This window comes from Aotus nancymaae, unplaced genomic scaffold, assembly GCF_030222135.1.
Source record: "Aotus nancymaae isolate 86718 unplaced genomic scaffold, 86718_ANA_hifiasm-v0.15.2.pri h1tg000002l, whole genome shotgun sequence".
In the NCBI taxonomy this organism is placed as follows: domain Eukaryota; kingdom Metazoa; phylum Chordata; class Mammalia; order Primates; family Aotidae; genus Aotus; species Aotus nancymaae.
In genome coordinates this window covers 14,396,670-14,424,509 of record NW_026988413.1, presented here as the reverse complement: position 1 = coordinate 14,424,509, position 27,840 = coordinate 14,396,670, and the positions used below count along the sequence as shown (strand labels likewise).

Sequence of the window (27,840 nt, the reverse complement as noted above, 5' to 3'; positions counted from 1 at the left end):
GTCCGCCCTTCCCCGCTCTCCCCGCCCCCTCTCCGGGCCGCTCCTTGTATGGTCTGGGCGCCGCTCTCTCCCCGCCCCCTCCCTCCTCCCTCCCTCCTCCTTCCGTGGGTCCTTCCCCGCCCGGCTGGAGGCTGCTCCGGACCGGGACGCAGAGTCCGCGGACCCGGCGCCAAGGCGGCCACCCGAGACGCGGCGCGCAAGCTCCAGCCCGCGGTGAGGCGCGGGGAGCGGCTGGGCGGCCCCACGGGGAGCGGGGTGGGGGGCGCCGGGAGGGGGCGCGTGGGGGTCGCCCAGAGCAGCTGGGACTGCCGGGGACTCCTGAGCCGGGCTCGGCGCTGCGTAACCCGGCGACCCACCCCAGCAGCCCGGCCATGGCGGCCCCCCGCCCGTCTCCCGCGATCTCGGTTTCGGTCTCGGCTCCGGCTTTTTACGCCCCGCAGAAGAAGTTCGGCCCTGTGGTGGCCCCAAAGCCCAAAGTGAATCCCTTCCGGCCTGGGGACAGCGAGCCTCCCCCGGCGCCCGGGGCCCAGCGCGCACAGATGGGCCGGGTCGGCGAGATCCCCCCGCCGCCCCCGGAAGGTATGCAGAGGGGCTTGGGGACGGGACCTCGGCCGGTGCCGGGGTGGGGGGCAGTGGTTTCGGGAATTTGGGGATGTCTGGAAAGATTGTTGCCGAGGGGGCTGGGCGCAGCCACCCTGTCCCGAGCAGATGTTCTTACCTCATCGTGGAGCTCGTGGCTGGGAGCCAGGGCTCCTGGGACCGTTCCAATCCTCCCGCCTGGGGGTGGGAGGCGGGAATGTGGGCCACGAATCTTCCCCTCCGGGTCTGTTTTCCGAAGTGTAACGGGAGCTGCACCACTCCTCGGCCGTGCCCCTGGCCTTTCCTGACCCGGTGCTCTCAGGACGCCCTGCGCCCCTCCTTTGCTTTCCTACACGCTCCGGGACCCCCGAGAGTTCTTGGGTCAGGGGTTAGAGCGGTAAACCGAGGGGAGCTTGGGTGAGGGTAGACGGACCGCGGCCGACGTCTCTCCTCTTCCTACCCCAGACTTTCCCCTACCTCCACCTCCCCTCGCTGGGGATGGCGACGATGCGGAGGGTGCTCTGGGAGGTGCCTTCCCGCCGCCCCCTCCCCCGATCGAGGAATCGTTTCCCCCTGCGCCTCTGGAGGAGGAGATCTTCCCTTCCCCGCCGCCTCCTCTGGAGGAGGAAGGAGGGCCAGAAGCCCCCATACCGCTCCCACCACAGGTATGGAGACCTGGGAAGGGCGGCTGCACCAGGACACCCCCAAGGAGAGGAGAAGAAGGTCCTTTCTTCTTACCTCCTCTGCACCTCTGCCCTGTTGGGGGAGTGGGGATGGAGGCATAGAATAGGTGCTCTGACCTCTGACCCTCTAGCCCAGGGAGAAGGTGAGCAGTATTGACCTGGAGATCGACTCTCTGTCCTCACTGCTGGATGACATGACCAAAAATGATCCTTTCAAAGCCCGGGTAAGGGAACAGAGAGTAGGAAAAGCAGGGTCCAGGGCCAGAGAGACTGGGGATAGAGCTATGGAGACTGGTGTTCTCCTGACTGCATCTCTCTTCCCTCTCCCTCCCCTTGTAGGTGTCATCTGGATATGTGCCCCCACCAGTGGCTACTCCATTCATTTCCAAGTCCAGTACTAAGCCTGCAGCCGGGGGCACAGCACCCTTGCCTCCTTGGAAAGCCCCTTCCAGCTCCCAGCCTCTGCCCCAGGCTCCCACTGCGAGCCAGACACAGTTCCCTGTTCAACCCCAGCCCCAGCCCCAGCCCCAGGCTAAGCCTCAGGTCCAACTCCACGTCCAGCCCCAGCCCCAGCCTCAGCCTGTGTCTTTGGCTAACACCCAGCCCCGAGGTCCCCCAGCCCCATCTCCGGCACCAGCCCCTAAGTTTTCTCCAGTGACTCCTAAGTTTACTCCTGTGGCTTCCAAGTTTAGTCCTGGAGCCCCAGGTGGACCTGGGTCACAGCCGAATCAAAAATTGGGGCACCCCGAAGCTATTTCTGCTGGCACAGGCACCCCTCAACCTCCCAGCTTCACCTATGCTCAGCAGAGGGAGAAGCCCCGAGTGCAGGAGAAGCAGCACCCTGTGCCCCCACCAGCTCAGAACCAAAACCAGGTGAGGGATGCTGGTAGGACAAGGCTGGGAGCCGGGCACTGGGGTGGGACTGAGTCAGGAGCCAGAGCATCAGCACGAAGGTGACTGGAGAGTCAGAGTGGACATAGGGGTGGTGGGATAGAAATTCTTATACATAGGGATGGTGGGATAGGGGTTAGCCTGGTGAAACAATGGTAAGAAAATGCTCTTCTGGAGAAGAGGCCTGGCTGGGTGTGGGGCTGGGTGGGACCTGACTGGGAGGGCGCAGAGAGCACAGGCTCTGAATTAGGAGGAGGAGGATCTGGTGGACCTTTCCTTGTGACTTTGTCCCAGAATGTTAAAGGGAGGGATGAGATCACCAGTCCCACCTTGGTTTTTCCCATTCTTGGTTCTTGTGTTAATCTCCCTGCTCCTCTGAGCACTCTTTCTGCCCGAGGGCTTGGAGATAAGTCAGCCCCAGTAAACATGGGCTGAGCCAGCATCCACCAAGTGCCAGGCACTGTGCTCCATGCCCAGGAGACTGGGACACAAGAGGGAAGAGATCTCTGCAAGAAGCTCAGCCTTCAGGTATCAGATGGACCTAGGGTGGAATTCCTGGCTCAGCTTCTTCCAAGTTGTTAGACTGGGCAAGTTAGGTGAACCCTGAGCCTCAGTTTCTCCATCTTTAACATTATCTACTCCATACAGTGGTTGTGAAGATTAGGTGAGCTAATACCTAGAGAGTGTTGGGTTCTGTATCTAGCACATAAATACGCAAAATAGAAAAGCTGTAATTACACAATGGTTCTTGCCTTCTAGTTCAGGAGGTAAGATCATCCAATTTCTGGTGACTAAGATGACTCTGATGGGCATCCAGTCCAAGCATCCATACTGATAGTGTGGATGTCTACATACCCGCAGACACAGCACAGGAAAAAATACCAGGGGCCAGTGAGCTTTGCAGGGACTCCCGACACTCAGACCCAGGAGTCAACTCGGGGCCTGGCAAGTTAGGAAAGGCTTGGAAGGATGGGCAGGACTTAGGAATCCAGAGAGGAAAGGGATGTTTGGAGAACAGAAAGTGGAAGGTTCCCGTGGGAAAATGATAGAATTCTACTTGGAGAGGCAAATGGGGCTGGAGGGAGTAGGAGGTGAAGTGGCTCACCAAGGAGCTCCTGAGCGCTGGAGAGTCTCATGATTTTTGAGTAGGTGTGGGGTGGGTCAGGAGGGCTGGTGAAAGCAGTGTCTTTGGAAGTTTTCTGGAAAGTTTCACCAGCAGAGAGGTGTGTTCGAAGGAGGTCAGTGCTGTGTGTGTGTTCACTCTCGGGCAATAGTAACATTAGTTGCAAGGAAAAATCAGCCCCGCATGTGAGCACCGTGTGCCAGAGCTGTTGGGAAGGCAGAGCCTCGGAGTCTTAGCAAGCGATGAGCAACTGGAAGACAAGGCTGTGGAGAAGAGGAAAAAGAAAATCTTCAGGGTGATCTGGAGATTGAGGGTACGGGTGGATGATAGCATTGCTGACAAAATAGAGAAGTCCAGAAGGGGAAATGGTTTGACGGGAAGAGGTGGGGTCCAGCTGTCATATGGTTGAGCAACAGGTCCCAAGAGGACTTTCAGCTGGGGCCGTCATTCAGTTAGAAATGCAGGGCCAGGTTTCAAGAGAGAGCCAGGGACATCTGGCGTGGTGGTGGGGCGCAGTGACACTGTGACACCGAAGGGTCAGGGTCAGAGCTGAGGAGCTTCCCAGGGAGTGCTGGGAGCAGGGACTGGGAGGTGCAGGTAGAAGAGTCAGGGCGCACTTGGAGAAGAGAGCTGAGCTCTTGAGCGGGGGCGTTGCAGGGAGTGAGGACTCAAGGCTAGAGATTAGACCGTTGGGAAATTGGCAACAGTCTTGGGATGGCCTGTTTGTGCCCTGTGGTGGGAACACAGTGTGAGGAGCGGAGGATGAGTGGGTGGGGAGAAGTGCGGCTGTTGGTGGAGCCTGGTCTTAAAGATTGGCAGGGAAAAGGAGGAAGGGGAGGACTGTGTCAGTCGTGTGTGGTGTGTGTGTGTGTGTGTGTGTGAGAGAGAATAGATGAGTGGCGCGTGTGTGGTGTGTGTTTGTGGGTGTGGGTATAGCGTATGTGTAGGTGAGTGTATGTGTGGATGTGTGAGCATGAATGTATGAGTGGTGTGATGTGTGTGGTGTGATTATATGTGTGAAAGTATGTGTATGTGAGTATGTGATGTGTGAGTGTGAAGGTGTGTGTGTGAGAGGTGTCTGTGATGTATATGGTGTGTGGTTGTGTGTATATGTGTGAAATGTGCACAAGCGAATGTGGTGCACACTTTCACACATATACACACAAGTGGTGTGTGTATACATATATATATGTGAGTGGTGTGTGTGAGGGTGTGGTTTTTTTTTTTTTTTTTTTTTTGGTGGGACAGAGTGCAGGCTGTCGCCCAGGCTGGAGTGCAGTGGTGTGATCCTCCACCTCCTGGGCTCCAGCAATTCTCCTGCCTCAGCCTCCTGAGTAGCTGAGATTACAGGTACTTGCCACTATGCCCGGCTAATTTTTGCTTTTTTAGTACAGACAGGGTTTCACCATGTTGGCTAGGCTGGTCTCAAACTCCTGACCTCAAATGATCTGCTCGCCTCGGCCTCCCAAAGTGCTGGAATTACAGGCGTGAGCCACCGCACCTGGCCTGGTGTGGTATATCTGACTGTGAGTGTGCATGTGAGTGATGCGTGTGTGTGGTATATATGTGTGAATGTGAATGTATGAGGGGTGTGGTATTTGAGTGTATGTGTGTGATGTGGTTATGTGTGTGTGCATGTGAGTGGTGTGTGGGGGTATGCATGTGTGAGGATGTGAGTGTGAGTCTGGTGTGTTTGTGGTTTTCTCAAGTTGGGGGAGAAGGGCTCAGGTACTTATGTAACCCGGGGAAGCAGCTGACGGAGGGTGAGTGTTGTGGGAGAGGAGGGGCAGGTTGCTTCGGGCCCTGGAGGAGATCTTGGTGATGTCCCCTCCCCCTAGAGGCATCCCAGACAGCAAGGACAGGGTGGCTGCAGTGTGGAGGGGAAGGATGATGAGGGAGCTTAAGCTGGCTGGCTTCCACGTTCTCAGCCATGTGCGAGTTGAGGTCACGGTGCAATTGAGGGGGTGAAGCAGGTGGGGGCTCAGGAGACGGAGAGGTCTGGAACAGCTGTGGTGGGGAAGGCAGGGCTGGAGGGCTCAAGGGCTCTGCAGTGTTGTGAGCTCACTCTGCAGTGTTCAGCCATCTCTCCACTGATTTCTGCAGCTTGGAAGCAGAAACAGGAAGCGGGTGGTAGTGTGACTTGGGGTTGGAGGCTGGGCCAGATAGCTGCGGGTGGCTGCAGGTGCCTGGAGCGACAGTGAGCCTTGCAGGAGTAGATGGTCAAGGGGCCAGGCTGGGGCATGGAGGACAAAGCCCAGGGGTGGGTTGGGGGTGGGGGAACTAAAACTTTTCTGGGTTCACATAGTAGGTGTGAATGGGGAAGAGGGGAGGCAGATAATGGCTGGCAAGGGACTTGGAGGTAAATGTGAGGTCAAGGGTGTCCCACGATGGAAGGTGACTGAGATGGAGGGAAGTTTGACATTGGTGCAGGCTGGCAGAGGGGACAGTGCTGGATAGAGTGTCCTGATGAACGGGGATGCCCATGGGAGGTGATGCAGATGAGGATTCTTTGCTTCTGAAGGATGAGCCGGGCAGCCAGGGCTGAGGGGAGAGGGGCTATGGGAGGAGGTAGCAGGGGGGCTGTGGAGGTTCCAGGTGTTATGGGAATGAAGGCATCTGCAGGTAGCACACTCAGGGATGGGGCCACGGTCCTGGTAGGCTTTTCCAGACATAGAAAAGACCCACCCAGTGCATGTGCTCCTGTGGGAGCGTCTCCTGGCGGGGCTGGTGCAGGGCAGACAGCCCCTCCCGGAGTTCTCAGGGTTACTGGCAGCGCTGTCCTTAACATCCATCCCCCACCCCGGTCCCCGGGATCCCCAAATGGGAGGTTGGGCTGGTGTAGGGGGCGGCCTTTGGACCTTCTCTGAGGCTGCTGGGGAAGGACCTGAGTGAGCTAGTCCAGAAGCCCCTCACTTGAGGGATGGGGTCTCTGTGTGGGGGTGGGGCTGGGCTCCTGCAGACAGCTCTGGGGGTTTAACCTACAATTCCTGCCTGTGTTGTATCCTCACGCTGACAGGGGCTGCTCAGCAGCAGGCAGGCCGGGTAGGTGTGTGTGCGCGTGTGTGCACACCATTGCGTGCCCCTGTTCCATGGGGGCGATGTCTGAGCATGCTCTGTGGAGTGATGCGTGGCCCTGGAGTGTCTGGTGCTTCAGTGACCCGAGCTGCTGTGTGCGTGGCCTCCGTCCGCTCAGTTATTCTGACCTGTCTGTGACTGCTCAGGGGGTTTGGGCAAAGCGGGTGGAAATGTCTTGCTGGACGAGATCCAGGCTTAGATCCCCTTCCCCTGTTATTTGTGTGGTGCTGGGGATGGTGGGGGTGTGGGGACAAAGGAGAAGCTTTCAGGGTCTAGCCTGAGCATCTGGGACACAAGCTGGGAGCTAAGACCTCCTCAGAAGAAGCCGGGTAGGCTGGCCTGGGGAGTTCTGGGAGGCAGCGACCCTCAAGAGTGTGAAGAAAGTGTTGGGATTGCAGGTGCGCTCCCCGGGGGCCCCAGGGCCCCTAACTCTGAAGGAGGTGGAGGAGCTGGAGCAGCTGACTCAGCAGCTAATGCAGGACATGGAGCATCCTCAGAGGCAGACGGTGGCTGCCAATGGTGAGCCCACCCCACCAGGTCACCCCCACCCTGCCCCACATCCCGGTGGGGGCCAAGGTGGTGGCTCCACTCCCAATCTGAGCTGGCTGATCCCTCGCAGCCCTTCATACTTCCTATTTATTGCCATCTTCTCTGGCCTTCCCAGAACTCTGCGGCCGATGCCATCAGCCCCTGGCCCGGGCTCAGCCGGCCGTCCGTGCCCTGGGGCAGTTGTTCCACATCGCCTGCTTCACCTGCCACCAGTGTGCCCAGCAGCTCCAGGGCCAGCAGTTCTACAGCCTGGAGGGGGCGCCGTACTGCGAGGGCTGCTACACTGTGAGTTGGGCTGTGCTGGGTAGTTGGGCCCTGGAAGCCAGCTGTGGGGTGCTGGTTCCTAGCCAACCTCCTCGTGCTGCCTCCTCAGGACACCCTGGAGAAGTGCAACACCTGCGGGCAGCCCATCACCGACCGCATGCTGAGGGCCACGGGCAAAGCCTACCATCCGCAGTGCTTCACCTGTGTGGTCTGTGCCCGCCCCCTGGAGGGCACCTCCTTCATCGTGGACCAGGCCAACCGGCCCCACTGTGTCCCCGACTACCACAAGTGAGGACCTGCCTTCTGGGCTCCGGCCACGTCTGGTCTGGTAGTCAGGCTGCTTGCTACCCCAGCCTCAGGACAGCCCAAACCCCTGGTCTTGCTTTCTGGTCCCATGTCCTATCTGTAGACAGCAGGGACCAAGTCATCTGGATGTAGCTGTCCAGGGGCTTTAGGCCCGGGCATGGAATGGCTAGTCCCTCCCTCGCCCTTGGTGCACTGAGGCTTATTTTGGATGTATGTCAGCATTTAGTGAAGTGGGCTGGAGTGACTTCATTTCACACACAGGCTGGGTTCTAAAAGTTCTTTTGGAGATCAGCTATTTGGAATACTGGGTTCTCCACAGAAACAGTGTTTAGAAGGTGGCTACTTTGTCAGGCTGATCTGCAGAACCTCAGTGCAGCTGTGGGAACTGTGCACAGTCTGACCCCCACCTCTGAGGGGTGTTTGGGGGAAACACTTTCAGGATTCCGGCAGTGGCCATGACTCACATCCCTCCACACTGCCAGGCAGACAGGGCAGAGGCAGTGGTGCGTGGGGGTGGGAGGATTGGTGGAAGGCTAGGGTCAGGGAACCAGGATGGGATGGGAGGGGTGCTTCAGGGCTGGCTTTCTGCAGGAGTTGCAGTGTGAATGGGACGGTAAGGGTGGACAGTGGCTGGTGTGTGGGAGAGTGACTCTCCCTTGCTTTGGAAGAGTTACTGGTGAGGCAAGAAATTCCCTTTGATGAGGGCCAGATATGGTGGCTTAGTCTTAGGCCCTTCCGGTGAGCTTCCTCCACCTAGAGACGCAGGGCAGAGAAGTCCCCTTCTTTGCTGCACAACCTGGCTTCTGCTTGTGCACACAGGGTTTGAAAGCCCTGGCCCCCCTGGGCTAACTGCTGGCCATTTCTGCCCCTCCCAGGCAGTACGCCCCGAGATGCTCCGTCTGCTCGGAGCCCATCATGCCTGAGCCTGGCCGAGATGAGACCGTGCGAGTGGTCGCCTTGGACAAGAACTTCCACATGAAGTGTTACAAATGTGAGGTCAGCCACCCCTCTGGGCTCCTTGGGCTGGCTCTGACCAGGAGGTGGTGGGAGATGCTACTTACTAACTGGGTGGTGGAAATCACCAGCATTTAGCAAACAGGGCTGTGAGTTTGAGGGTGGCTCATGGTAGCACACTATCTGCCCTGCCCAAATGCTTCCTTGCCACTGCAGGAAAGGGGGCTGGGGGGCTTCTGAGGTCACTTTGAGTCATAGAGAAGCCAAGAAAGGGGACCAGCCAATAGGAGGGAAGGACATGGTGTTTTACAGTCAGGACCTGAGAGATCTTCTAATGGAGGTGAAGCAGGATGGGAGAGGCCCCCAAACCTCTATTTTATTAGGGTGGTGGTGGGCAGGGGAGCATGCGCCTTGGAAGCAGCTCTACCCACTGCCTGCCCTCTTGCAGGAAGGGCCTAGTGGGTGACTGGAAGTGGGATAGGGATGAGGACTTGGGTGTGGCTGGAAAGTTTGATGACACCAGCTCTGAGCCATGAAGCATCTTTCTAATCTAAGATGGAGCTGCACGGGGGTGGGGTGGCGTGGAGCAGGGCAGGGGCCTTTGGTCCAGTGCCCCTCACCCTTCCTTCTTCCCAGGACTGCGGGAAGCCCCTGTCGATTGAGGCAGATGACAATGGCTGCTTCCCCCTGGATGGTCACGTGCTCTGTCGGAAGTGCCACACTGGTCGAGCCCAGACCTGAGTGAGGAATGGCCCTCTGCAGACTGCAGCCCATGCCCACTGTGGACCGCCCACACTGAGACCACCTGCCCCCTCCTCAGTCACTGTTTTGATGTCTAGCCCCTCCCATTCCCAGCCCCACGCTAGCATCCCAGGTGCCCTGACCCTGGGCCCGAGGTGGCCTAGGGGTGCAGAGTTCCCCACCCTGGGGTGTAGTCCTCGCCCATCCCGCAGGGACTGCCCACCGTCCTCCAGGAACCCACCTGAGGGGCACCAGGTTTAGTGCTGCTGCTTTCACTGCTGCACCCACGCCCTCGGCCGGCCCCCGAGCAGCCTTTGTACTCCCTCCAGGACGTCCCCACCCTCCCCTGTGCTGCCAGGTTGTAGCTATAGCTACAAATAAAAAAACCTTGTTTTCCAGAATTCTCAGTAGTTGGCTCTTTTGTAGTGCCTACCGCCCTCATGGGTGGGATGGAGGCAGAAAATCAGTTCCTGTTTATGTACAAAAATATATATGTGTATGTATGTATAGATATTAACCCCCAACTCCCTGCCATGATCACCTTGTTACTTCTACCCCCACCTCCCTTTTAAAACAAAGAGGTTTCTGGGGTGCAGAGCAGGGTTCCTAAAGTGGGCGGGAACAGCACCAATAGCCTATGTCTGGTAGGCTGTGGAAAGGGACGCAGGGAGTGACCATGAATGACCTTGGCCCCATCCTTGCTCCTTGTTCCTTGCTCCCTGATTGGGGGTGGGGTGAGAGGAGGGCTCAGTCCTTGAATCCCTGAATACTGCAAAGAATTCGCTTCTGGTGCCCGGGCAGTGTGATTCCCATCTGCGTCAGATCCCTGTGGGCAAGGAACGGAGGAGGCCGTGAGTCTCTGGAGGCTCCACCCCCACAGTCCTCCCAGCCCAGACAGCCCCAGCTCCTTACTCAGCGGTCAGCTCTAGCACACACTCCATGGTGTCCAGCCCAGCCGAGTGGAAGTGCAGGATGTAGCGTTTCATGCGTATGGACTCAAGCCACTCAGAGACGCTTCGATACGGGATCCCATCTGAGCCGCTCAGGCTGGGCAGGCGAAGAGTCACCCTGTGGGATATGGGCTGCGTCAGCCTCGCGGGGGTACCGGGGCTGATCTGGTTGACCTCAGCCTCTGAGCATCAGCAGCCAGCACTGAAGTTTGGTGTCTGGGCACGGAGATCATCTAGACTGGATTCACCCCACCATTATCTGTGAGCCCACTTCCTGGCCTGTTTTCTGGTGTGCTCACAACAGCAGCTGGCTGGCAGTCCTGCTATGTCGACAGACCTAGGGAAGGGACTGCCCTGGGAGGCCCCAACAGAAGTGGACCACCAGCCTGTCTCCTGCTGGAATGGCTGTTCTGGGCACCCGACTAGGGGCTGGTTAAGACATGGAAGTCAGCAGGGCCTGATGGCTCATGCCTGTAATCCCAGCACTTTGGGAGGCTGAGGCGGGCGGATAGCCTGAGGTCAGGAGTTCGAGACCAGCCTGGGGCACGGTGAAACCCCATCTCTACTAAAAATACAAAAATTAGCTGGGCGTGGTGGCAGGCGCCTGTAATCCCAGCTATTCGGGAAGCTGAGGCAGGAGAATTGCTTGAACCCAGGAGGTGGAGGTTGCAGTGAGCCGAGATTGTGCCACTGCACTCCAGCCTGGGGAACAGAGACTGTCTCAAAAAAAAAGACATGGAAGTCTCCTGTCTGAGAGGAAGCTGAAGGTAGGGGAACAGAGGCCCTGGCACCTGGGTGTGGTCCTGCCTTTTTCCATAGTGGCCTCTTGAGTTCTGGGAGCAGTCCTTCCTCACCACCTTCAAACGTCGGCTGTTATTCTTGCACTCTGACACCCGCAATACAATGAGTGTTCCTGTACTAAAGCTCTCCAGAGCCAAAAACCATTAGCAAAGTAAATCTGCTGGGGGAAAAATATCCAGCATTCCAGAAAGATTAGCACATGCAGTCTCCAGTGTACGAGGGAGTTGCGCTCCAAAAGATAGTTTCAAAAGTTGGAACTTAGACCATGTTTTCTAACAGAAACAAGGTTATGTATGGTGGTTGGATGCAGAGGCCAGTTGGCCAGGCTGGCTACCCAGCAAAGCACTTAAATACAGCCTTGCCTGCTTCCCCAACCTGAGCCCCCCACCCCCTGCCCATCAGTTCATTCTCTACATTCAGGCCGTACTTTTGGTAAAATGCAACTCTGACCACGTCCTCTCCTGTGGACAGTTTTTAAGAATTGGTTCTGCCAGGTGTAGTGGTTCACACCTGTAATCTCAGCACTCTGGGAGGCCAAGGTGGGTGGATCACCTGAGGTCAGGAGTTCAAGACCAACTTGGTCAACATGGTGAAACCTGGTCTCTACTAAATATACAAAAATCAGCTGGGCATTGTGGTGGGCAACTGTAATCTCAGCTACTCGGGAGGCTGAGGCAGGAGAATCACTTGAACCCAAGAAGGGGAGGCTGCAGTTAGCTGAGATCATGGCATTGGCCTTCAGCCTGGGTGACAGAGTGAAACTCTGTCTCAAAATAAATAGATAAATAAATAAAATATAAAAAAAGAATTGGTTCTCTGCACTCAGGGTAAAGTCCAAGCTTCTCAATAGGCCTGGTCCTCTTTGTGTTGACTCTGGTTGTCTCTCCAGCCTCATGGCTATTCCCAAACACAATCCTGCAGTCATCCTACACTATCTGCAACTGCCAGCCCTCAGCTCGTCCCAGACTAGCCATGTGACCCAGAAGCCTTCCCAAATCTTGCAAGGCTGCTCCTGCCTACCCCACCCCAGCCTGGCTGCCCAAGCTCCCTGGAGCAGGTCCCAGGTCATAAGTGCAGCTGTATTGGCCAAGTGCGGTGGTCACGCCTGTAATCCCAGCACTTTGGGAGACTGAGGCGGGCAGATCATGAGGTCAGGAGTTTGAGACCAGCCTGACCAACATGGTGAAACCCCGTCTCTACTAAAAATACAAAAATTAGCCGGGTGTAGCAGTGGCGCATGACTGTAGTCCCAGCTACTCAGGAGGTTGAGGCAGGAGAATCGCTTGAACCCGGGAGGCAGAGGTTGCAGTGAGCCCAGATCGTGCCACTGCACACCAGCCTGGGCAACAGAGTGAGACTCTGTCTCAAAAAAAAAAAAGTGCAGCTGTATCTCCAATGTCCAGCAAACAGCTCACACCAATAGGCCCTCCAAACATCATGAATGGATGACCCTTTCCTCCACATGCAGAAATAGTTCTATGGAAGGGGATGTATCCCAAAACTGGACCACAACACAACACAGTGGGATTGGCAAGGATGGCTCCATGAGTGTCCTAGGTGGGGCAACCTGACAAGGGAAAAGATGGGGACCTTCCCCCTCCCCAGCCCAGGTGAAGTGAGGGAACTGAGGCCCAGCTGTAACTGATTTTCTGCAAATATGAGTAATCTAAAGCTGACCTCTTGGGCTCTCCCCAAGGGCGCATACACTTGGACTTGCCTCATACACTGGACTTGGTCCAGAGCTCCCCAGGCCCAGCACTTGGAGGATATGGCTGAATGCCCATTTCCACTCTCCCTGAGCTGCCTCCGGTTTCCCTAGTCCTTCCCCCGCATGGTTACCTGGGGTCAAAGTTGGCAATGGTCCGCAGGGAGTGGGGGTTGGCAAGCAGTTGCTCCAGATGTGCCTGAAGCTTGTGGAAGTGTGGCCGGCGGGCACTGTCATATGCCCAGCAGTTCTTCATGAGCTCATAGAGAGGGGCAGGGCAGTCCACGGGAGGGGGCAACCGGTACCCCTCCTCAATGCTCTTCATGACCTACAGGGCGGGACAGGAGGATGCTCTAGAGAGTAGCAAGCTAACCTGGAGGCCAACGTGAAACTGACGTTCACACAAGATTATTGCTCGTAGGCAGGATGGGAGGAGGTGGGAGGACCAAGGGGGGAAGATCACAGTGAGAGGATCGGGGTGGGTGGAGTAAAGAGAGCAGGGCATGAGGTGAAGGATCAGAAGAGCCAGGAGTACAGAAAAACCTTGGGTCATGAATAAATAAAGATGTTTGCAGGAAAAGGCCATGGGAGGACCTTGGGAGGAGACAGGTGTGAGTTGGAGATGAGATGAGGAAGACTATTCTGGGGCTCACCTCCTGATTGTTCATCTCCCCATAAGGCTTGTCCCCAAAACTCAGCACCTCCCACATCACAATCCCGAAGCTCCACACGTCGCTGGCCGTGGTGAAGATTCGATGGGCAATGGCTTCAGGGGCTGTCCAACGGATAGGGATCTTTCCTCCCTAAGAAGGCACGTGGGTCAGGGATGGAAAATTACGGCGTCCATCTGAGCATGAGTCTTTGTGCTTATATACATGTGACTGTATGACTAGCACATTATGGTGCAGTGGGAATGTGCGTTCGGTTTGTACCGGGCTCTCACCTGGGTTTCATACGTGCCATCAAAGTCATTCAGGAGGCGAGTCAGGCCAAAGTCAGACACCTTGCAGCACAGGTTTTGATTCACCAAGATGTTCCTGGCAGCCAGGTCCCGGTGGACATACTTGCGATTACTGAGGTAGTTCATGCCAGATGCTATGCCCTGAAGCATGGCCACTAGCTGCCCAGGGGCCAGCTGGTCCTCCCGCTCCTGCAGCAGGGTGGGTGGGTGAGTCAGGGGATGGGGAGGGTCTCCTCTCAGTGCCCAGGGTGCCATGGTGCATTCCCCTCCCCAGCTGGTCCTCTGCCCTCCTCACCCTCAGGAAGGCATCCAGGGCTCCATTCTCCATAAATTCTGTGATGATCATGATGGGCTTTCCTGAGACACAGAGCACACGTATCACATTCAGAACCAGGCTTCCTGCCCTTGGCCGCACATCCTCCCTCTACTTTCAGTGGTTTCACCGCTCCTTCCTGCATTTCCCATCCCCAGCTGAGGGAGACCGCTCCTCATACTCTTTGTGACGACGCCTTCCAGATGCAGAATGTGAGGGTGGCTAAACTGGCCCATGATGGTCGCCTCTCGAAGGAAGTTCCACCACTGGCCATCTGGGGATGTGTCTTTTAAGGTCTTAATGGCCACAGTCTTGCAGTCCTGGCTGGGGAGCCTCAGGGTCCCTCGATACACTTCCCCAAACTCTCCTGGGTAGAAAGAAAAGAGGCTGTGGCCTGATGCACTGCCAGGCTCCCCCAGGGGGCAGGCAGCAACCCCTCCAGTCCTCCAGACCTTTTCTTTTCTGGAGAATCAGAAGTGTGGAGTGCCCTTCCTGGGACAGGGTGTGGGCTGTCCTTCCTGGGGAAGGTCAGAGTCTGGAGCTGGAGTGCAATGCCATGACCTAGTCCCCACTGTCTCCCAGTGCTTGGACAGTTCTTGGCTCACCACAGGTGCTCGGTAACTGCAGGGTGAATGAGCCCTGTGCAGCGGGACTGGGCCATGCTCATGAAGGGCAAGCCAGTCCGAGGCTAGTATCCAAGTGGCAGGGACGCTAGCTATGGCCACCTCTCTTCTGTGAGCTCCTCTGATCCCAGCTTGCCTGGCTTGGCTGCACAATTGGCAAGGACAACGCCAAGCTTTGTTCTCTGCTGAGATCCATTTCCTCTGGTGACCCAAGGGATCAGGGCAGCCCAAGAACACAGGACCTCTGATGGGGTGGAGTGCCAGGCTAGGGAGTGAATGACTCCTACATTTGGGCATCATCGGAGAACATCCGGACCCTCAGCACAGCAACACCTCCATGGCTGAAGATGATGTGTTTAATGCCCTTTATCAGAAACTCCCTAACTATAGAAATAAGTGTGTAGGAGGCAGGGGTTGCTCCAGGGCACCTGATGAGGAGTTTTAAACAAGAACACAATAGTTCAAAGAGGATACAGAGCAGAGCAGAGAGTGAATGCATCTGGAAACTCTTGGGCCAGGGAAGCCAGCTGGGCTCCCCAGGGAGGCGCTGGAAGGAAGGGTCCTGAGGGCGGCTCTGTGCTGCCCCACAGAGGGGACCTGCTGCGACGCACGGCAGGATTACCTTCACCTATGACAGTATCCACCATCAGCCAGGCTGGATCGAGCTCCCGGGTAAAGTCCAAGGCTCCCTGTGCAGGGTCCTCGTATGCCTGGAGGTCCACATAGGGCTTCAGCCACACCTTGTCCTCTATGGGGAGAACAGGGGGTCAGGGAGTACGGACATCAGGGCTCAAGAGTGTGAGGGTGAGGAGGAGGGGCCAGCAGCAGACCTCACACTTCTCCACACCTCCGTTACCCAAGGAGACTCCTGTTATGGCTGAGGTGGGAGAAAGTCTATCCTTAGCAACGAAGCCTCTCTTCTCCCTGTCTGCACTCAAAGCTCCCCTGTCCTCAATCCACAAGGTCCAGGGTGGTGGCCAGAATCCACACCCTGGCCAACTCAAGGAGCATATTAGCTGCTTGAGTTGCCCAATCTTCTCAGTGTCCAGTCCCCATACTGCTCCGGTTGGTCGCACCTCGTTCACATTCCCAGACAGAGCCGCGCCTGGCTCCTACCCCGGCTGCCTGGATGGACCACTCACTCTCCCTTCTGTGGGGCACCTAATGAGGTGACAAGCAGGAAGCTCACAAGCTTTGGAGGATGTGAGTCGTCCTCCAGCCTGGGCCTGGCCCCCAGAATGGGCTGCCCAGGGTGACAAGACAGCAGCAGCAGCAGCTAATGGACACTAACAGATAATCGCATCAGAGCCACTGGGGGGCTGTCAGTACAAAGTTAATTAACCAGAATTAATTAGGTAGCAAAACACAAGAGCCCTGGGGACAACAAACCCCACATGCACCCCCAGAGGTGGCCTAGCAAATGTGGGTCCCTTGATCCCTTCTCAGTGGCACCTCCCAACGCGCACACACACACACAGGCACAGGCACACACACACAGGTGTGCACACACATGTAGCAACACATGCAGGTGCACACGGCTCACCTCGATCCACATCAGTGACGCGGTCGCGCTGCCTCTGCTGCTGCCGCCGCTGGGCTCTCCTGTGGGGGTTGGGGACAAGCTCCTTAGGGCCCCAGGACCACCTCAGGGGTCTGAAGGGCTCTGGCTGAATCTTCCCCAGAAATGGGAAGTCGTGCAGAATGGGTGTGAGCTTTGGAAGTAGGGGATGGGGGGGTAATTGGGGTTGCAGTCAGGGGCTTCTGACCCAGGGCTGGTGGTTGGGGAGGGGGCAAGAGCTGGCACCTGGACCGGAAGACGAGAATCCCAAGCAGCAAGGCTGCACCAAGCAGCAGCCCGAAGATGACGGCCACGATCTCTCCTCCTGTCAGGCCCCTGGACACTGTAGGCACAAAGGGGTGAGGAAGTGTGGGGGCTCACGGTCCATAGGAGGGAGGGGGTTAAAGGGCAGAGCCCTGGGTACACCTAGGGTCGGGTCTCTCAGGGAGTGTTGGGTCGGTGTCTGTCCCCAACCCCCCGGGAGAAGGGAGTGTGTGTACATGTGTGTAGAGGAAGATGAAAGGTCGCTACATGGAAATGGAGCCGAGTTGCCTCAGTGGGGCAACAGGTGTGTGTGTTGGGGCAGAACACAAGATACGCCACCTGGTGGGCTGGTCCGAAACTCATGATCAGGGGAGAAAGGGCCAGGACCCAGTGGGGTCAGCATTCGGACTCTGACGATGTACGTGGTGTCGGGCTGCAGTTCTGTCAGCAAGACCCTGGGTTCTAGAACCATCTGGTGCCGTTCTTCATCCTGTGGGTTGGACTTGCATTAAGTGGGCAGTGCTGAGCCAGACCTGGGTGGATGTGATGGACAGCATGAGAGTAGGTGGGGAGGGGCACATGAGCTCTGGCTCAGTGGGCTTTTAACCAGAGTGTCCCAGAGCAGCAGACACACACATGCAGAGATGTTTCCAGTAGAAGGGATTGGAGCACATGAGATGGTTAGATGATCAGGGCACATGAGAATAATTAGGACGGGGTTCTTCAAAGACTTTTGTCCTGAGAAAGCCACACAGTGGACTTCGGGTGGATTCCTCCCACCCCACACCCCAGGCTAGGAATGTTGGCACGTGCCCCGGCACAGACACTGGAGACCATCTCTCAGTAGCACCCTGACCTGGTTCAGCACGTGCAACTCGTAGCTCAGGTTCCCGCCAGGGCTTCGGGGCCGGGACCCTGCCCAGGTCAGCTCCAGCTGTCTCGGTTCTTTCTTCACCAGTCTCAGAGACAAGCCTGACAGTGACTCTGCGGATCCGGAGGAATAAGGTTGGATATAGAAGGAAAAGGAAATAACCTTTGTAACTTTTCCTTCTTTCCCTTTTTTTTTTTTTTTTTTTTTGAGATAGAATCTCACTCTGTTGCCCAGGCTGGAGTGCAATGGCTCGATCTTGGCTCATAGCAACCTCCGCCTCCCGGATTCAAGCGATTCTCCTGCCTCAGCCTTCCAAGTAGCTGGGACTACAGGCCCGTGCCACCATGCCTGGCTAATTTTTTGTATTTTTAGTAGAGATGGGGTTTCATCACGTTAGCTAGGATGGTCTTGATTTGCTGACCTTGTGATCCGCCCACCTCAGCCTCCCAAAGTGCTGGGATTACAGGTGTGAGCCATCTCACCCGGCTTCCTTTGAAACTCTTCAATTGCTTCCTGCCCATCCATTTGTCCCTGTGGTCTTAAGCCCTTCTGTCTCCGCCAGATCCCTGTCCCAGCCCCTTCCAGCCTCTCACCTGCATGCCCCATGCTGATGCTGAGTGAGGTGCTGGCATGGCCAGAGCTGCCCAGCCCTGACACTCCATTCTGGGCTTCAACGTTAAAGGTGTAGTTGGCGTAAGGTTCAAGGCCATTGACACGCACCGCAGGTGTGGTGAGCCCCCGGGCCCCCGGAGAGAAGTGCACGCCTCCCCCACAGGGCTGGCAGGGCCCCTCGTCCTGTGCTGTGTCCTGACACTGGAAACACCTCACATTGTATCTGACATCCTGGCGTCCCCCCATATCTGCTGGGGGTTCCCAATGCAGGGAGAGCTGAGTCCCTGATGCAGAGAAGCTCAGGTTTTGGGGGACCGAGGGAGGACCTGTGGGAGAAGAGGAGCCATCAGTAGGAGCCGACCTTGCTGTCACCCAGGCTGCTGATCCCTGGCCTCTTCCATCACCCAGTCCTTGATGTCCTCTGAAGTCCTCCTGGGGAGATTTGATTTCTGCTGGGTTTGACTATATCTCTGCATTCTTCTGGGGAGAGCAGGGGACCAGGGCAGCGACTAGAAGTGCCTGACACCCTGGACTGTCTCCAATATCTGACAAGCTCTGGAAAAATCCAACCCTGACAAAGTCTCAGGAAAGATCCAGCCCCTCCCTCCAGATGACCACGCCCCACACCCTGGACTCACGTGTGCATGCCACCTGGGGGCCCTCCCCAGAAGCTCTGTAATGGCCGCTGTCACAGGTACAGATGGTAGCGCCCTCAGATTCAGCTGTGCTGTGCTGGGGGCACGTGAGACAATGGGGTGTGTCCATGTCCATCCGGTAGGAGCCACTAGGGCAGGCTGGAGAGACAATGCAGCAGAGTAGTGGTTCTGTACATGTTTTTACAGGCAGAACCACCACCACCCCTTCCTACCCCAATCCCTTCTACTAGAAACATCTCTGCATGTGTGTGTCCGCTGCTCTGGGACACTAGGGTTAAAAACCCACTGAGATGGAGCACTGGCCTCCTTCCCTGCCGGGGTACTCCTGCAATCTTCCCGAGTGGTTCCTCAGGTTCTCACCACCTCCATTCTTACCAACGCATCCCTCGCCACTGCCACTTTCCTCATAGCCAGGCTCACAGTGGCACCGTCCCACAGGCACCAGCCACTCGCCATCAGGGCTGCAGTGCATGCGGGGTGTGCCTGAGGGCCTGGGGCTGGCCCGCGCATGGGGCAGGCAGGTCCCTGCCACTTCCACCAAACCAGCAGGGCCAGGCAGAGTGTCAGGGAACTGGGCCAAGCCATTTAGGGTCTCGGGACAGCGCTGGTAGAAGACCCGGACAGACACCAGGGCCACACAGGCACCCGGGTTGTGGAAAGCAAGGTAGAGGCCACGGCGGGTCAGGCGGCCCAGGGAGCAGCGCTCCACATTCAGCTTCACGGAGCCAGATGCGAGGTCTCGAATGGTGAAGCTCTGGTCTGCAGCCACCGTTGTTACCTGGGTAGAGGGTGGGAAGGAAAGGGGAGCGATGGCAAAGTCCTGCTTCTTTCCCACATAACAGAAACAATCATTTGCTTAATACTTTACACAACCACGAACAATGAGCCTTGTATATGTGAGGTGCCAGGCTAAGCATTTTATGTGCATTTTGCTATTTAGCTTAAGCAATCCTCTTATAAGGTAGGATGGAGTATTGTCTCTACTTAATAGATGAGGAAACCAAGGCTAATAGAAGTTAAAGACCTTATACAAGACCACACAGCTACCAGGTCATGGGGCTAGGCAATGCAACTCTACAGTCCATAAAATTTCTACTATTCAGAGGCGTTCCCAAACCCAGTGCCAATAACATGATCAATTATAGAGCAGGTCATTATCAATTTATTACTAGAACAAACTTTACAACATTTTCTCTTTGGAAAGAAACAAGAGCACATTCTATCATAAAATGCTCCTGACTTTTCCACATCCCAGTATGTTTTCTTGAGTAGGAAAGAAAGGGATGCATTAGAGTGCTAGCCTGCAAGGAACTGTCTTGCTATGCGACTCCAGCGATACTAAGGGAGTGTGTTACATATGAACATCGCGGGTATTGATAGGAAAAGTCTAAATACTTCTGTGCTACACTTCCCTCCTCCCCTGTGTCATCCTGCGATCTTAGTGGATGCTTATAAAAGCCTCTAAAATAGATACAGCTGGCCCTATTATTATCACTATTTTATGATTACGAAACAAAAGCTGGAGAGGTTAAATGACACTCCCAAAGTCAGGCCACAGCAGAAAAGGTAATCAAATCTAGTCCTTCTGATTTCCAATGCCACATTCTTTTTTTTTTTTTTTTTTTTCTTTAGAGACAGGGTTTTGCTCTGTTGCCCAGGCTGGAGTGCAGCGGCATGATCACAGATCACTGCAGCCTCAAACTCCTGGGCTCAAGAGATCCTCCTGCCTCAGCCTCCTGAGTAGCTGGGACTGCAGGTATGGGCCACCATGCCCAGGTGATTTTTAATTTTTTGCAGAGATGAAGTTTTGCTATGTTGCCCAGGCTGGTCTCAAGCTCCTGGCCTCAAGGGATCTTCCCAACTTAGCTTCCCAAAGCACTGGAATTACAGGCATGAGCCACCATGCCCAGCCCTCAAGTGCCAAATTCTTTTCATGATTCTACCTCTGCACCCTCTTCCTGTCTCTGCCACCTTCTCTGGCACCCAGTAAGGAGCCAGGCAGGGATCTGCACCAGGACTGAGATGGCATGGAGGGACACAGCACCTTATGGAACAAGGGCCGTCGGAGCTGAATGCCCACATCATGGTCACTCTCCATGTACAGAAGGTTGAAGGTCTCCTTGCAGCCCAGAGGCCCAGCTCCCCCAGGGAAACTCTTGCAGTCCCGCACGGTGAACTGAAGCTCCACATGGACACGGGAAGCCTCCTCCCCGCGGTAGATCCAATTGGAGCGAAGCCAGTGGTCAATGTCTCCTCGTCCTTGCACTGGGCAGTCCTGATACATGTACAGGGGTGTCCCATTCAGCATCTGCTGCCCCTCACTCCACTGCAAGAAAGGAATCAGAGTCAGGGACCAAATCATCGCCTGCTCCCCAAACCCTTGGTTTTTAGAGCTGATGGAGAAGCAGGGGGTGTCAGAGCCCCTCAGGTTCATGCTACTTGTCCTGCTTCTCCCCACCCCTCAGCTCCAGGACAGTAGACTGTTTAGGGTTGGGGATTTATCTGGATATAGGATGGGCAAGATAAATGTCCCTTAACATCCCAGTCGAAACTGGTCCCTTCAGTTAACCTAGTCCAGCTATTTTATCAGTAGAGCTGTCAGGTACCCCCATGGCAAAGCTCATTCACAAAACCCTCCCGTTTGTTCAAGAGATATTTATGAATATTTTGTTTTTCAGAGACAGGGTGTTGTTCTATCTGCAGTGCAGTGGTGTAATCAAAGCTCACTACAGCCTCAAACTCCTGGGCTTAGTCTCCCAAGTAGCTGGGACTATAGGTGCGTGCCAACACACTGGGATATATATATATCCCAGTTTTTTTTTTTTTGTGGTAGAGATGAGGTCTTGCTATGAGATCTTGCTGTGATCTCAAACACCTGGCCTCAGGCCATCCTCCTGCTTGGCCTCCCAAAGTGTGTGAGTCACCACAACCAATCCAAGATTTATTTTCAATTATTAAAACCCCTTAGCTTTTGGAGGGTAAGAAAAAGCACAGAACAGTATAGGGGATTCTCACCCTCTCCAATATTTCAGATATAGCCATTATCAAAATCAACAATTGACAGATTTGGCTGGACTTCCTGATATTGTCTGGTCTGCACTCCTTAACTTTTTTTTTTTTTTTGGTGGCAAAGGTCTTGCTCTGTGGCACAGGCTGGAGTGCAGTGGCACAATCTCGGCTCACTGTAACCTCTGCCTCCTGGGTTCAAGTGATTCTCCCACCTCAGCCTCCTGAATAGATAGGATTACAAGCATGCACCACCACGCTCTGCTAATTTTTTGTATTCTCAGTAGAGACAGGGTTTTGCCATGTTGGCCCAGCTGTTAAATTCTTTTATATGAAAAGAACTCTTAAATTTCTTAATATTAATGCCAGGCACTAACATAGTGCTTACCATGGACCAGTCACAGTTTTAAGCACTTTCCACGAGGAAACTAAGGCACAGGGAGGTTGAGTGACTTGCCAAGGTACTCAGCTATGAGAGGCAGAGTTGGGACATGAGCCAGGCACCCCAGGCTCCAGAATTCATGCTCTTAATTATTATATCTCTGTGTGCTTCTTGTGAAAAGTCAAAGAGTAAAGACTTACACAGAATAAAGTTTCATTCCCTCACCCTCACCCTTCCACTCTCATTCTCAGAGGCAGCCATGCAACAATTTGTAGCAAAACTTTCCAGACCATTTTCAGTGCCTCCAGAGAAATGTCTGAATGTTTCTGAGTTTTGCTTTTAATGTGGGATCATACAAGGGTTATTTTGTAACCTACTTTCTGTTTTCACAAATAATAAGTTTTTGAAAGATAGATAGCCACAAGTGTATATAGAGCTATCTTACTTTTATTTTTTTAGCAATCCATAAATAATACTCCATTGTAGAGAAAGGCATAATTTATTTAGTTATTCACCTATTTTGGACATTTAGACAGCTTCTATTTTTTTTTAAGAAATCATGTACAGATTAATGTAAGATTTCCATGGAACTGTTACATCAAAGGGTAGACATACTACAAGTTTTATAACTGTCAAATTGTCTTCCAAAAAAGGTTTATCAATTTACACTTCCACCAGCAACGCAAGAGGGGTCATTTTCTCAAAACCTCATCGACATAGAATATTAATAACCTTTTTGCTTTTTGCCAATCCTAAGGTCAAAACACAGCTTCTTACCGTTTTAATTTACATTTCTTAGAGGAGGAGGTTGTATATTCCTCTTTTGTTCATTGGCTATTTGTATGTTTATGCAATTATCTGCCTATAACCTTTGCCTGATATTCAATTATCTTTTGATTATTCATTTGGATGAGTTTTTGACATATTATAGACATGAATCATTTGCTTCAAATGTATGTTTCAAATATTTTCTCCCTGTCTGCCATGCCTCTTAGCTTTGCTAATGATGTCTTCGATAGTGGACATGCATTGTAAATTTCTTACATAATAACATCTATAGTCTTTCCCTTCATGATTTCTGGGTTGTGTATTTGTCTTGGGAAGTTTTCCTGTCTCAAGATTATAATGATCTATATTTTCTCCTAAAATTTGTGTAGATTGGTTTTTAGGTTTAGATTTTAATTTCCTTAGAATTTTGCGTATAATGGAGAGACACATCTTTATCTTTTTATTAGAAAAATACAAATGTTTAATTGTTAGTTTATTCATTAGTTGTTACTTTCCATATTGATTTGCAATTCCAATGCTATCACATACTAAAATCTCACATACGTGGGTTTGTTTTTGGACTTTCTATTCTGTTCCATTAACCTGAGTGAGCTTGTGCAAGCCATATGTTTTAGTTACAGCTGATGGTTCTGATATCTGCTCGCCAGACAAGTCTCCCATTTTATTCTTCTTCAAAAACTCTTCTCAACCATTCTTAAGTATTTCCTGTCAGAGAAATTTTAAAAAGCTCTATTGATATTTTTGTTGCAACCCCATAGTTTAATGCAGAATAGATTGAGGGTCTTAGAAAGTTCAATTTCCCTAGGTTTTTACCATTCCATGATAATGGAGGGGCCCTCATTTCTACCCTCAGCTCTGGGAAAAGGCAAAAAAAAAAAAAATTAATAAAAAATTTGGGGTGAGGTGGGGCAGAAATAGAAGTTGCTATGAGGCACATATTTCTGCATTATGTTAGGGAGTTCAAAGATTGGGCAAGGGGTGTCTAAAAGGCAAGGAAGCTGGAATGAAAAAGGCACCAAGAGTCTGCTCCTAAGGCAGGCTGTGCTGGGGACGCCCAAGTGGAAGGCATGGCGGGGGGTCAGGTGGACAGGGTGGTGGGTGGTTAATGTGCAGCTCATTAGCCAGATCGCTGCCGCTGCAGCTGGAGCCAGGAGCAGCAGATGTTCCCAGCTGTGACTTGCTGCTCCTAGTTCCAGCAGGGACAGATGGGGGAGAACCAGCTGTCCAGGATCAGCAGTCAGGATCCTTTTGCTTATCACTCAGGCGCTGCTGGCTGCCACTTGGGTGCATTCTGGAACTGAATGCCTGTGTGTGTGTGCGGGCGCGTGTGTGTGTGTGTGTGTGTGTGTGTGTGTGTGTGTTTTGAAAAGATGGGGAGAAGGAGGGGGACAAGGTAGATAGTGGGAGTATGTGACTGCTGGCTGTCTCCTTGCCCTTCTAGCATGCAGGACTGTTTTGCCTGAGCTGAGAAAGAGGCCTTACTGCCATTCAGTCCAATTAGGGAAGAGTTATTTGGGTGGACATGTCAAGGGCCCAAGGAAGGCCCATGGGAACCAGCAGATGGACCTGCAGCTATCATTGTGGGTGATTAGCTGGTTTATTAAATAAGTTACCTATTACGGCTGGTCTAATACAAGATCTTCAAAATGGCCCCTCCTGGAGGATCCACTATGGTTTAGTCTGTTAGCTCTAATTACAGGCCACTCTGTGGGAGAACAGAGAACAGAGCCAGGACTGTAGGACCCAGAGGGAAAGAAAGCAAGTAACCCTGACACCAGAAACAGAGGCTGGATTGAAGTCTCAAGTACTTGGGTAAGGAAGGAAACCCTGAGAGAAGGAGTTCCAGAACCAGAGTTGTAGATGCTCCAGCGACTTAGACAGCCCCCTGAGGTTCTGTGGCCAGCTGTGCTGCTGGCAGAAAGGGTGCTGTGAATTGTAAAATATGTATCTGGTCTTTGTCCTCATTTCCTGGCAAACAACTCCTAAAGCCTCAAAATCCCCAAAGTGACAAATGTCTTTTTATATGCTAATGAGCTGACTGATGGGGAAGGGAACTAGACTGGGCTGGGGAAGGGCTGGTTGGCAGAAGGCAACGTTGTGATTGGAGAGTTGGGACTTTCAGCCCCACCCCCAACTTCCAGGGAAGGTAGAGGGGCTGAAGGTTAAGCTGCGAACCAATGGCCAATGATCTAATCAATCATGCCTATGTATTGAAGCCTCCATAAAAGCCCAGAAGGACAGGGTTTAGGGCTTCTGGACCACAGAGCATGATTTGGCTCCTGCAGGGTGGCTCGCCTCCTTCACATACACCTTGCCCCATGCAGCTATTGCATCTGCTGTTCATGGTATCCTCTGTAATATCCTTTTTAATAAACCAGTAAATGTAAGAAAATGTTTCCCTGAGTGCTGTGAGCCATCCTAGCAAATTAATTGAACCTGAGGAGGGGGTCAGGTAAACCTGTTTACTGCTGACGGAACAGAAGTATAGGTGACAACCTGTTACTTGTGATTGGTGTCTAGAGTGGGGCAATCTTGTGGGGCTGAGCCCTCAACCTGAGGCTATCTCCTGTGGCCTGGGACACCCATCAGCTGCAGAATTGGCATCGGTGGAGGGCAGGAGGAGCCTGCCTCTGTGAGCCAGGAGTGGGCAGGGTGGACTGTGGACCTCAGAAGGGGTTTCATGGGTAGGGAGGCTCACCTCCACTGTCAGAAGCCTGCTTTGGCCTGATCTGGCCAGTGATCAGTGTAATAACTCAATAAGATTAGAGGATATTCAGCTAGGGTCCACTGAAGAATCTGCCAGAGAACTGATTGCAGGTGGAAGGAATCCCCATACACATTTTGGTGACCACGGGTCACAGAAGTGATTTGTGTTAAGAGTGCAGTAGGAAGAAACTGAGTTTGGTTTTTCTTACATCATCAGAGGTGCTCTCTGTATTTAAGTCTGAATATGCTCTCTGGGACTCACCCCACAACCTGTTCACCGGGTCTTAGGAACATCCAAGGAAGGAAGGGAATTGGAACAAGCTCTGACACTTTCAAACAGCTGGAATGCATGGTGTGCCTGGAGTCTGCCCGAGGAGGTGCGGAGGACGAGCTAAGGGCTCAGAAACCTCTAGGGGAGCAGCTTTTAACTTTGGAGGAGTCAAAGACCCTTTGAAGAATTTGATGAAAGCTTTGGCTGGCCTCTCTAGGAAAAAAATGCCCACATACATATACAGAATTTAGAATGCACCTTCATGGGGTTTCCCCACCCCCTGAAGCCTATCAGCACAACTTCACTGGGATGAATGGGTCTCAGATTGAGGATGCTTTTCTGACTTTTCTGTCCCTCCCCCAGCCAAGCACTGGCCTCAGCCTTCAACCATCCTCAGGATGGCACATTCTTTCCCCCGGGGATGTGAGCTCATCTCCCACTCAGAAGCATCAGTTGGTATTCACAGTACTCCCAAGTATTCACTGGAGGAGCCAGGCCATTCAAGTGTTCTTCTTGGGGTGAAGTCTGACCCCCCCTACCCCATGTCCCATTCAGGAGGCTCTGACTCAGCCTCCTCTCCCCCTCCCTGAGGAGACACTTCCAGTTTTTCCTGCTTTTTTCTCTGTTCCTCCACCCACCTCTCCACCCCATTCCCCACTGGCCTTCAGCCTCTACTCTTCCAAGATCCTTCCCTCCCCTGACACTTACCCCATCTTCTGGGGGATCCAGCAGCCAGCCCAGCTCTCCCTGTGCCTTGCTTGTGTCCATCAGAGTAACTGAAAGTGGGGAGAAAAGAAGCCTATCACCTCTTGGGGAGGAGGGGCCCCTGCAGCCCACATTCCCCATTCTGGGGCTCCAGCACCAGGCTGCAACATCCTGTTCCTGAAAGCTGTGACTTCCTGAGGCTTAGGGGAGAAAAAGGGCTCAGGAATGAGGAGTGAAGAGCTCCAGGGATTTCACTCTTTCTGCGTGTGAAGAAAAGAAGGCAGAATGGGGCAAGGGTTGGAGTGTTGGGTCTTTGACCTAAGTCAATGCAGGAAGAGCAGCCCCACAAGGCGCTCAGTCACCCAGGCTGCTGCAGTCTGGGGCACCCATCAGCTGCAGAATTGGAACGGGTGGAGGTCAGGAAGACGTGGGCAGGGTGGACCCAGGACCTCGGAAGGGGGTTCATGGGTAGGGAAGCTCATCTCCACTGTCGGAAGCCTGCTTTGGCCTGATCTGGCCAGTGATCAGAGCCGTGAAGTAGGGATAAGAGGCACAGCTGCCTGCCTGGGAAGTGGGGGCGGGGGTGGGGGTGGGGGGGGAGTTGGGCCAGAGAGGGTGTTCCAGCTTTCACGTGGAAGGTTCCACTCCGACAACTGGAAGCCCCTGTGGCGTCAGTCCTAACCCTTCTCCAGGAGGCAGGTCTCTCTGTCCCTGGCCTAGGTTGGTAGGAGGCGACTTCCCACCTTCAACTTCCAAGGGCTCAGGTCTCTGGGGTGGGCACCTGAAACTGGGACTGCCTGGGAATGCAGCAGGGGTGCGGGGGCAGGTGCTGCTTCCTGGCAAGAGTCAGGAACTCCCTCCCCACTCCCAGGCCAAACTGCTGGCCCGCGGGAGTGGGGGTGACTGACCCGGGAGAGCAGCCGCTTGGGGTTAAAGACCAAAGATGGGCCTGGCCAGTCGATAGCCGGGCGGCCGGGCACAGCGAGGGAGCTGGCGAGGGGCGCGGGGAACGGGGCCCCCCGAGGAATGCCGGCTCCGGCAGGGGGGTGCCGGCCGGGCCCCGGGAAGGGGCAGGGGCGCGAGGGCGGGGGTCAATACCTTCCTTGGCGCGCGCCCCCGGGGGCAGCGGGGCGCAGAACAGCAGCACCAGCCCGAGCCCCAGGGGCCAGCGCCGCTCCATGGCGCCGGGCCGGGACCTGGGACAGTGGCCCGGACAGCAGGGCCAGGTCGCGAGGGACTGGGCGAGCCGGGCGGGGGCGGGGGGCGGGGCCAGCGCCGGGGGCGGAGTCCCGGCCTCACCTGGTTCACCTTCTTAAAGGGATAGCAGGGCAGGAAAGAAACTTGCTAGACAGGTAATCAAATTCCAAAACCCGAGACGTCTTAACCCGAATGAGGCTGCGGGCGCCGCCTAGTAGGTGGGATTAAGAATCGACGAACCCTTAATTCGTCAATTAAGGGTGGGGAGCTGGGGAGAGATAGCATGGGGAGAAATGCCAGATATA

At 54.3% G+C, this 27,840-nt stretch overlaps 3 protein-coding genes across 7 annotated transcripts in view; 1 reads left to right on the top strand and 2 right to left on the bottom strand.

Moving 5' to 3' along the window:
* The window catches only part of FAM131B (family with sequence similarity 131 member B), a 31,699-nt gene extending 30,597 nt beyond the window's left edge, over window positions 1–1,102 (bottom strand). Inside the window, exon 1 of the mRNA XM_012447542.3 lies at window positions 719–1,102. The gene's annotated coding sequence lies outside the window, so the exon portion shown is untranslated. The remainder of the gene's footprint in view (window positions 1–718) is intronic.
* On the top strand, window positions 362–9,566 carry ZYX (zyxin). Of its 2 annotated transcripts, XM_012447539.3 has the most exons (9): window positions 362–579; window positions 1,045–1,244; window positions 1,394–1,486; window positions 1,602–2,135; window positions 6,750–6,870; window positions 7,016–7,185; window positions 7,274–7,452; window positions 8,346–8,466; window positions 9,061–9,566. In XM_012447539.3, exons 1-9 carry the CDS (start codon window positions 372–374, stop codon window positions 9,163–9,165), a joined length of 1,731 nt encoding a protein of 576 aa, XP_012302962.1. In that variant the 5' UTR covers window positions 362–371; the 3' UTR covers window positions 9,166–9,566. The 2 variants fall into 2 exon arrangements, with proteins under 2 accessions (XP_012302962.1, XP_012302963.1); XM_012447540.3 differs by lacking the exon at window positions 1,394–1,486.
* EPHA1 (EPH receptor A1) lies at window positions 8,737–27,569 on the bottom strand. Of its 4 annotated transcripts, none has more exons than XM_021665300.2 (18): window positions 27,437–27,569; window positions 26,342–26,409; window positions 20,524–20,805; window positions 18,855–19,257; window positions 18,462–18,617; window positions 17,805–18,149; window positions 17,197–17,324; window positions 16,680–16,830; window positions 16,323–16,419; window positions 16,062–16,120; window positions 15,141–15,266; window positions 14,077–14,262; window positions 13,878–13,939; window positions 13,565–13,771; window positions 13,275–13,424; window positions 12,756–12,949; window positions 10,078–10,233; window positions 8,737–9,991 (listed from the first exon to the last, which is right to left on the bottom strand). In XM_021665300.2, the coding sequence occupies exons 1-18, from the start codon at window positions 27,516–27,518 to the stop codon at window positions 9,913–9,915; spliced, it is 2,931 nt and encodes a 976-aa protein (XP_021520975.2). In that variant the 5' UTR covers window positions 27,519–27,569; the 3' UTR covers window positions 8,737–9,912. The 4 variants fall into 4 exon arrangements, with proteins under 4 accessions (XP_021520975.2, XP_012302958.2, XP_012302959.2 ...); XM_012447535.2 differs by lacking the exon at window positions 27,437–27,569 and adding an exon at window positions 23,239–23,361 and having other exon boundaries at window positions 26,342–26,411; XM_012447536.3 differs by lacking the exons at window positions 26,342–26,409; window positions 27,437–27,569 and adding exons at window positions 23,239–23,361; window positions 24,270–24,430.
* Between the last annotated feature and the right edge of the window lie 271 nt (window positions 27,570–27,840).

Excerpts from the sequence above, each read along its gene's own strand:
- ZYX (XM_012447539.3), top strand. The coding sequence starts at position 372 with ATGGCGGCCCCCCGCCCGTCTCCCGCGATCTCGGTTTCGGTCTCGGCT. Across the intron at positions 580-1,044 it reads CCCCCCGCCGCCCCCGGAAG|ACTTTCCCCTACCTCCACCT; the intron begins GTATGCAGAGGG and ends TTCCTACCCCAG. Across the intron at positions 1,245-1,393 it reads CCATACCGCTCCCACCACAG|CCCAGGGAGAAGGTGAGCAG; the intron begins GTATGGAGACCT and ends CTGACCCTCTAG.
- EPHA1 (XM_021665300.2), bottom strand. The coding sequence starts at position 27,518 with ATGGAGCGGCGCTGGCCCCTGGGGCTCGGGCTGGTGCTGCTGTTCTGC. Across the intron at positions 26,410-27,436 it reads GGGGGCGCGCGCCAAGGAAG|TTACTCTGATGGACACAAGC; the intron begins GTATTGACCCCC and ends CCCCACTTTCAG. Across the intron at positions 19,258-20,523 it reads GACGGCCCTTGTTCCATAAG|GTAACAACGGTGGCTGCAGA; the intron begins GTGCTGTGTCCC and ends CCCTCTACCCAG.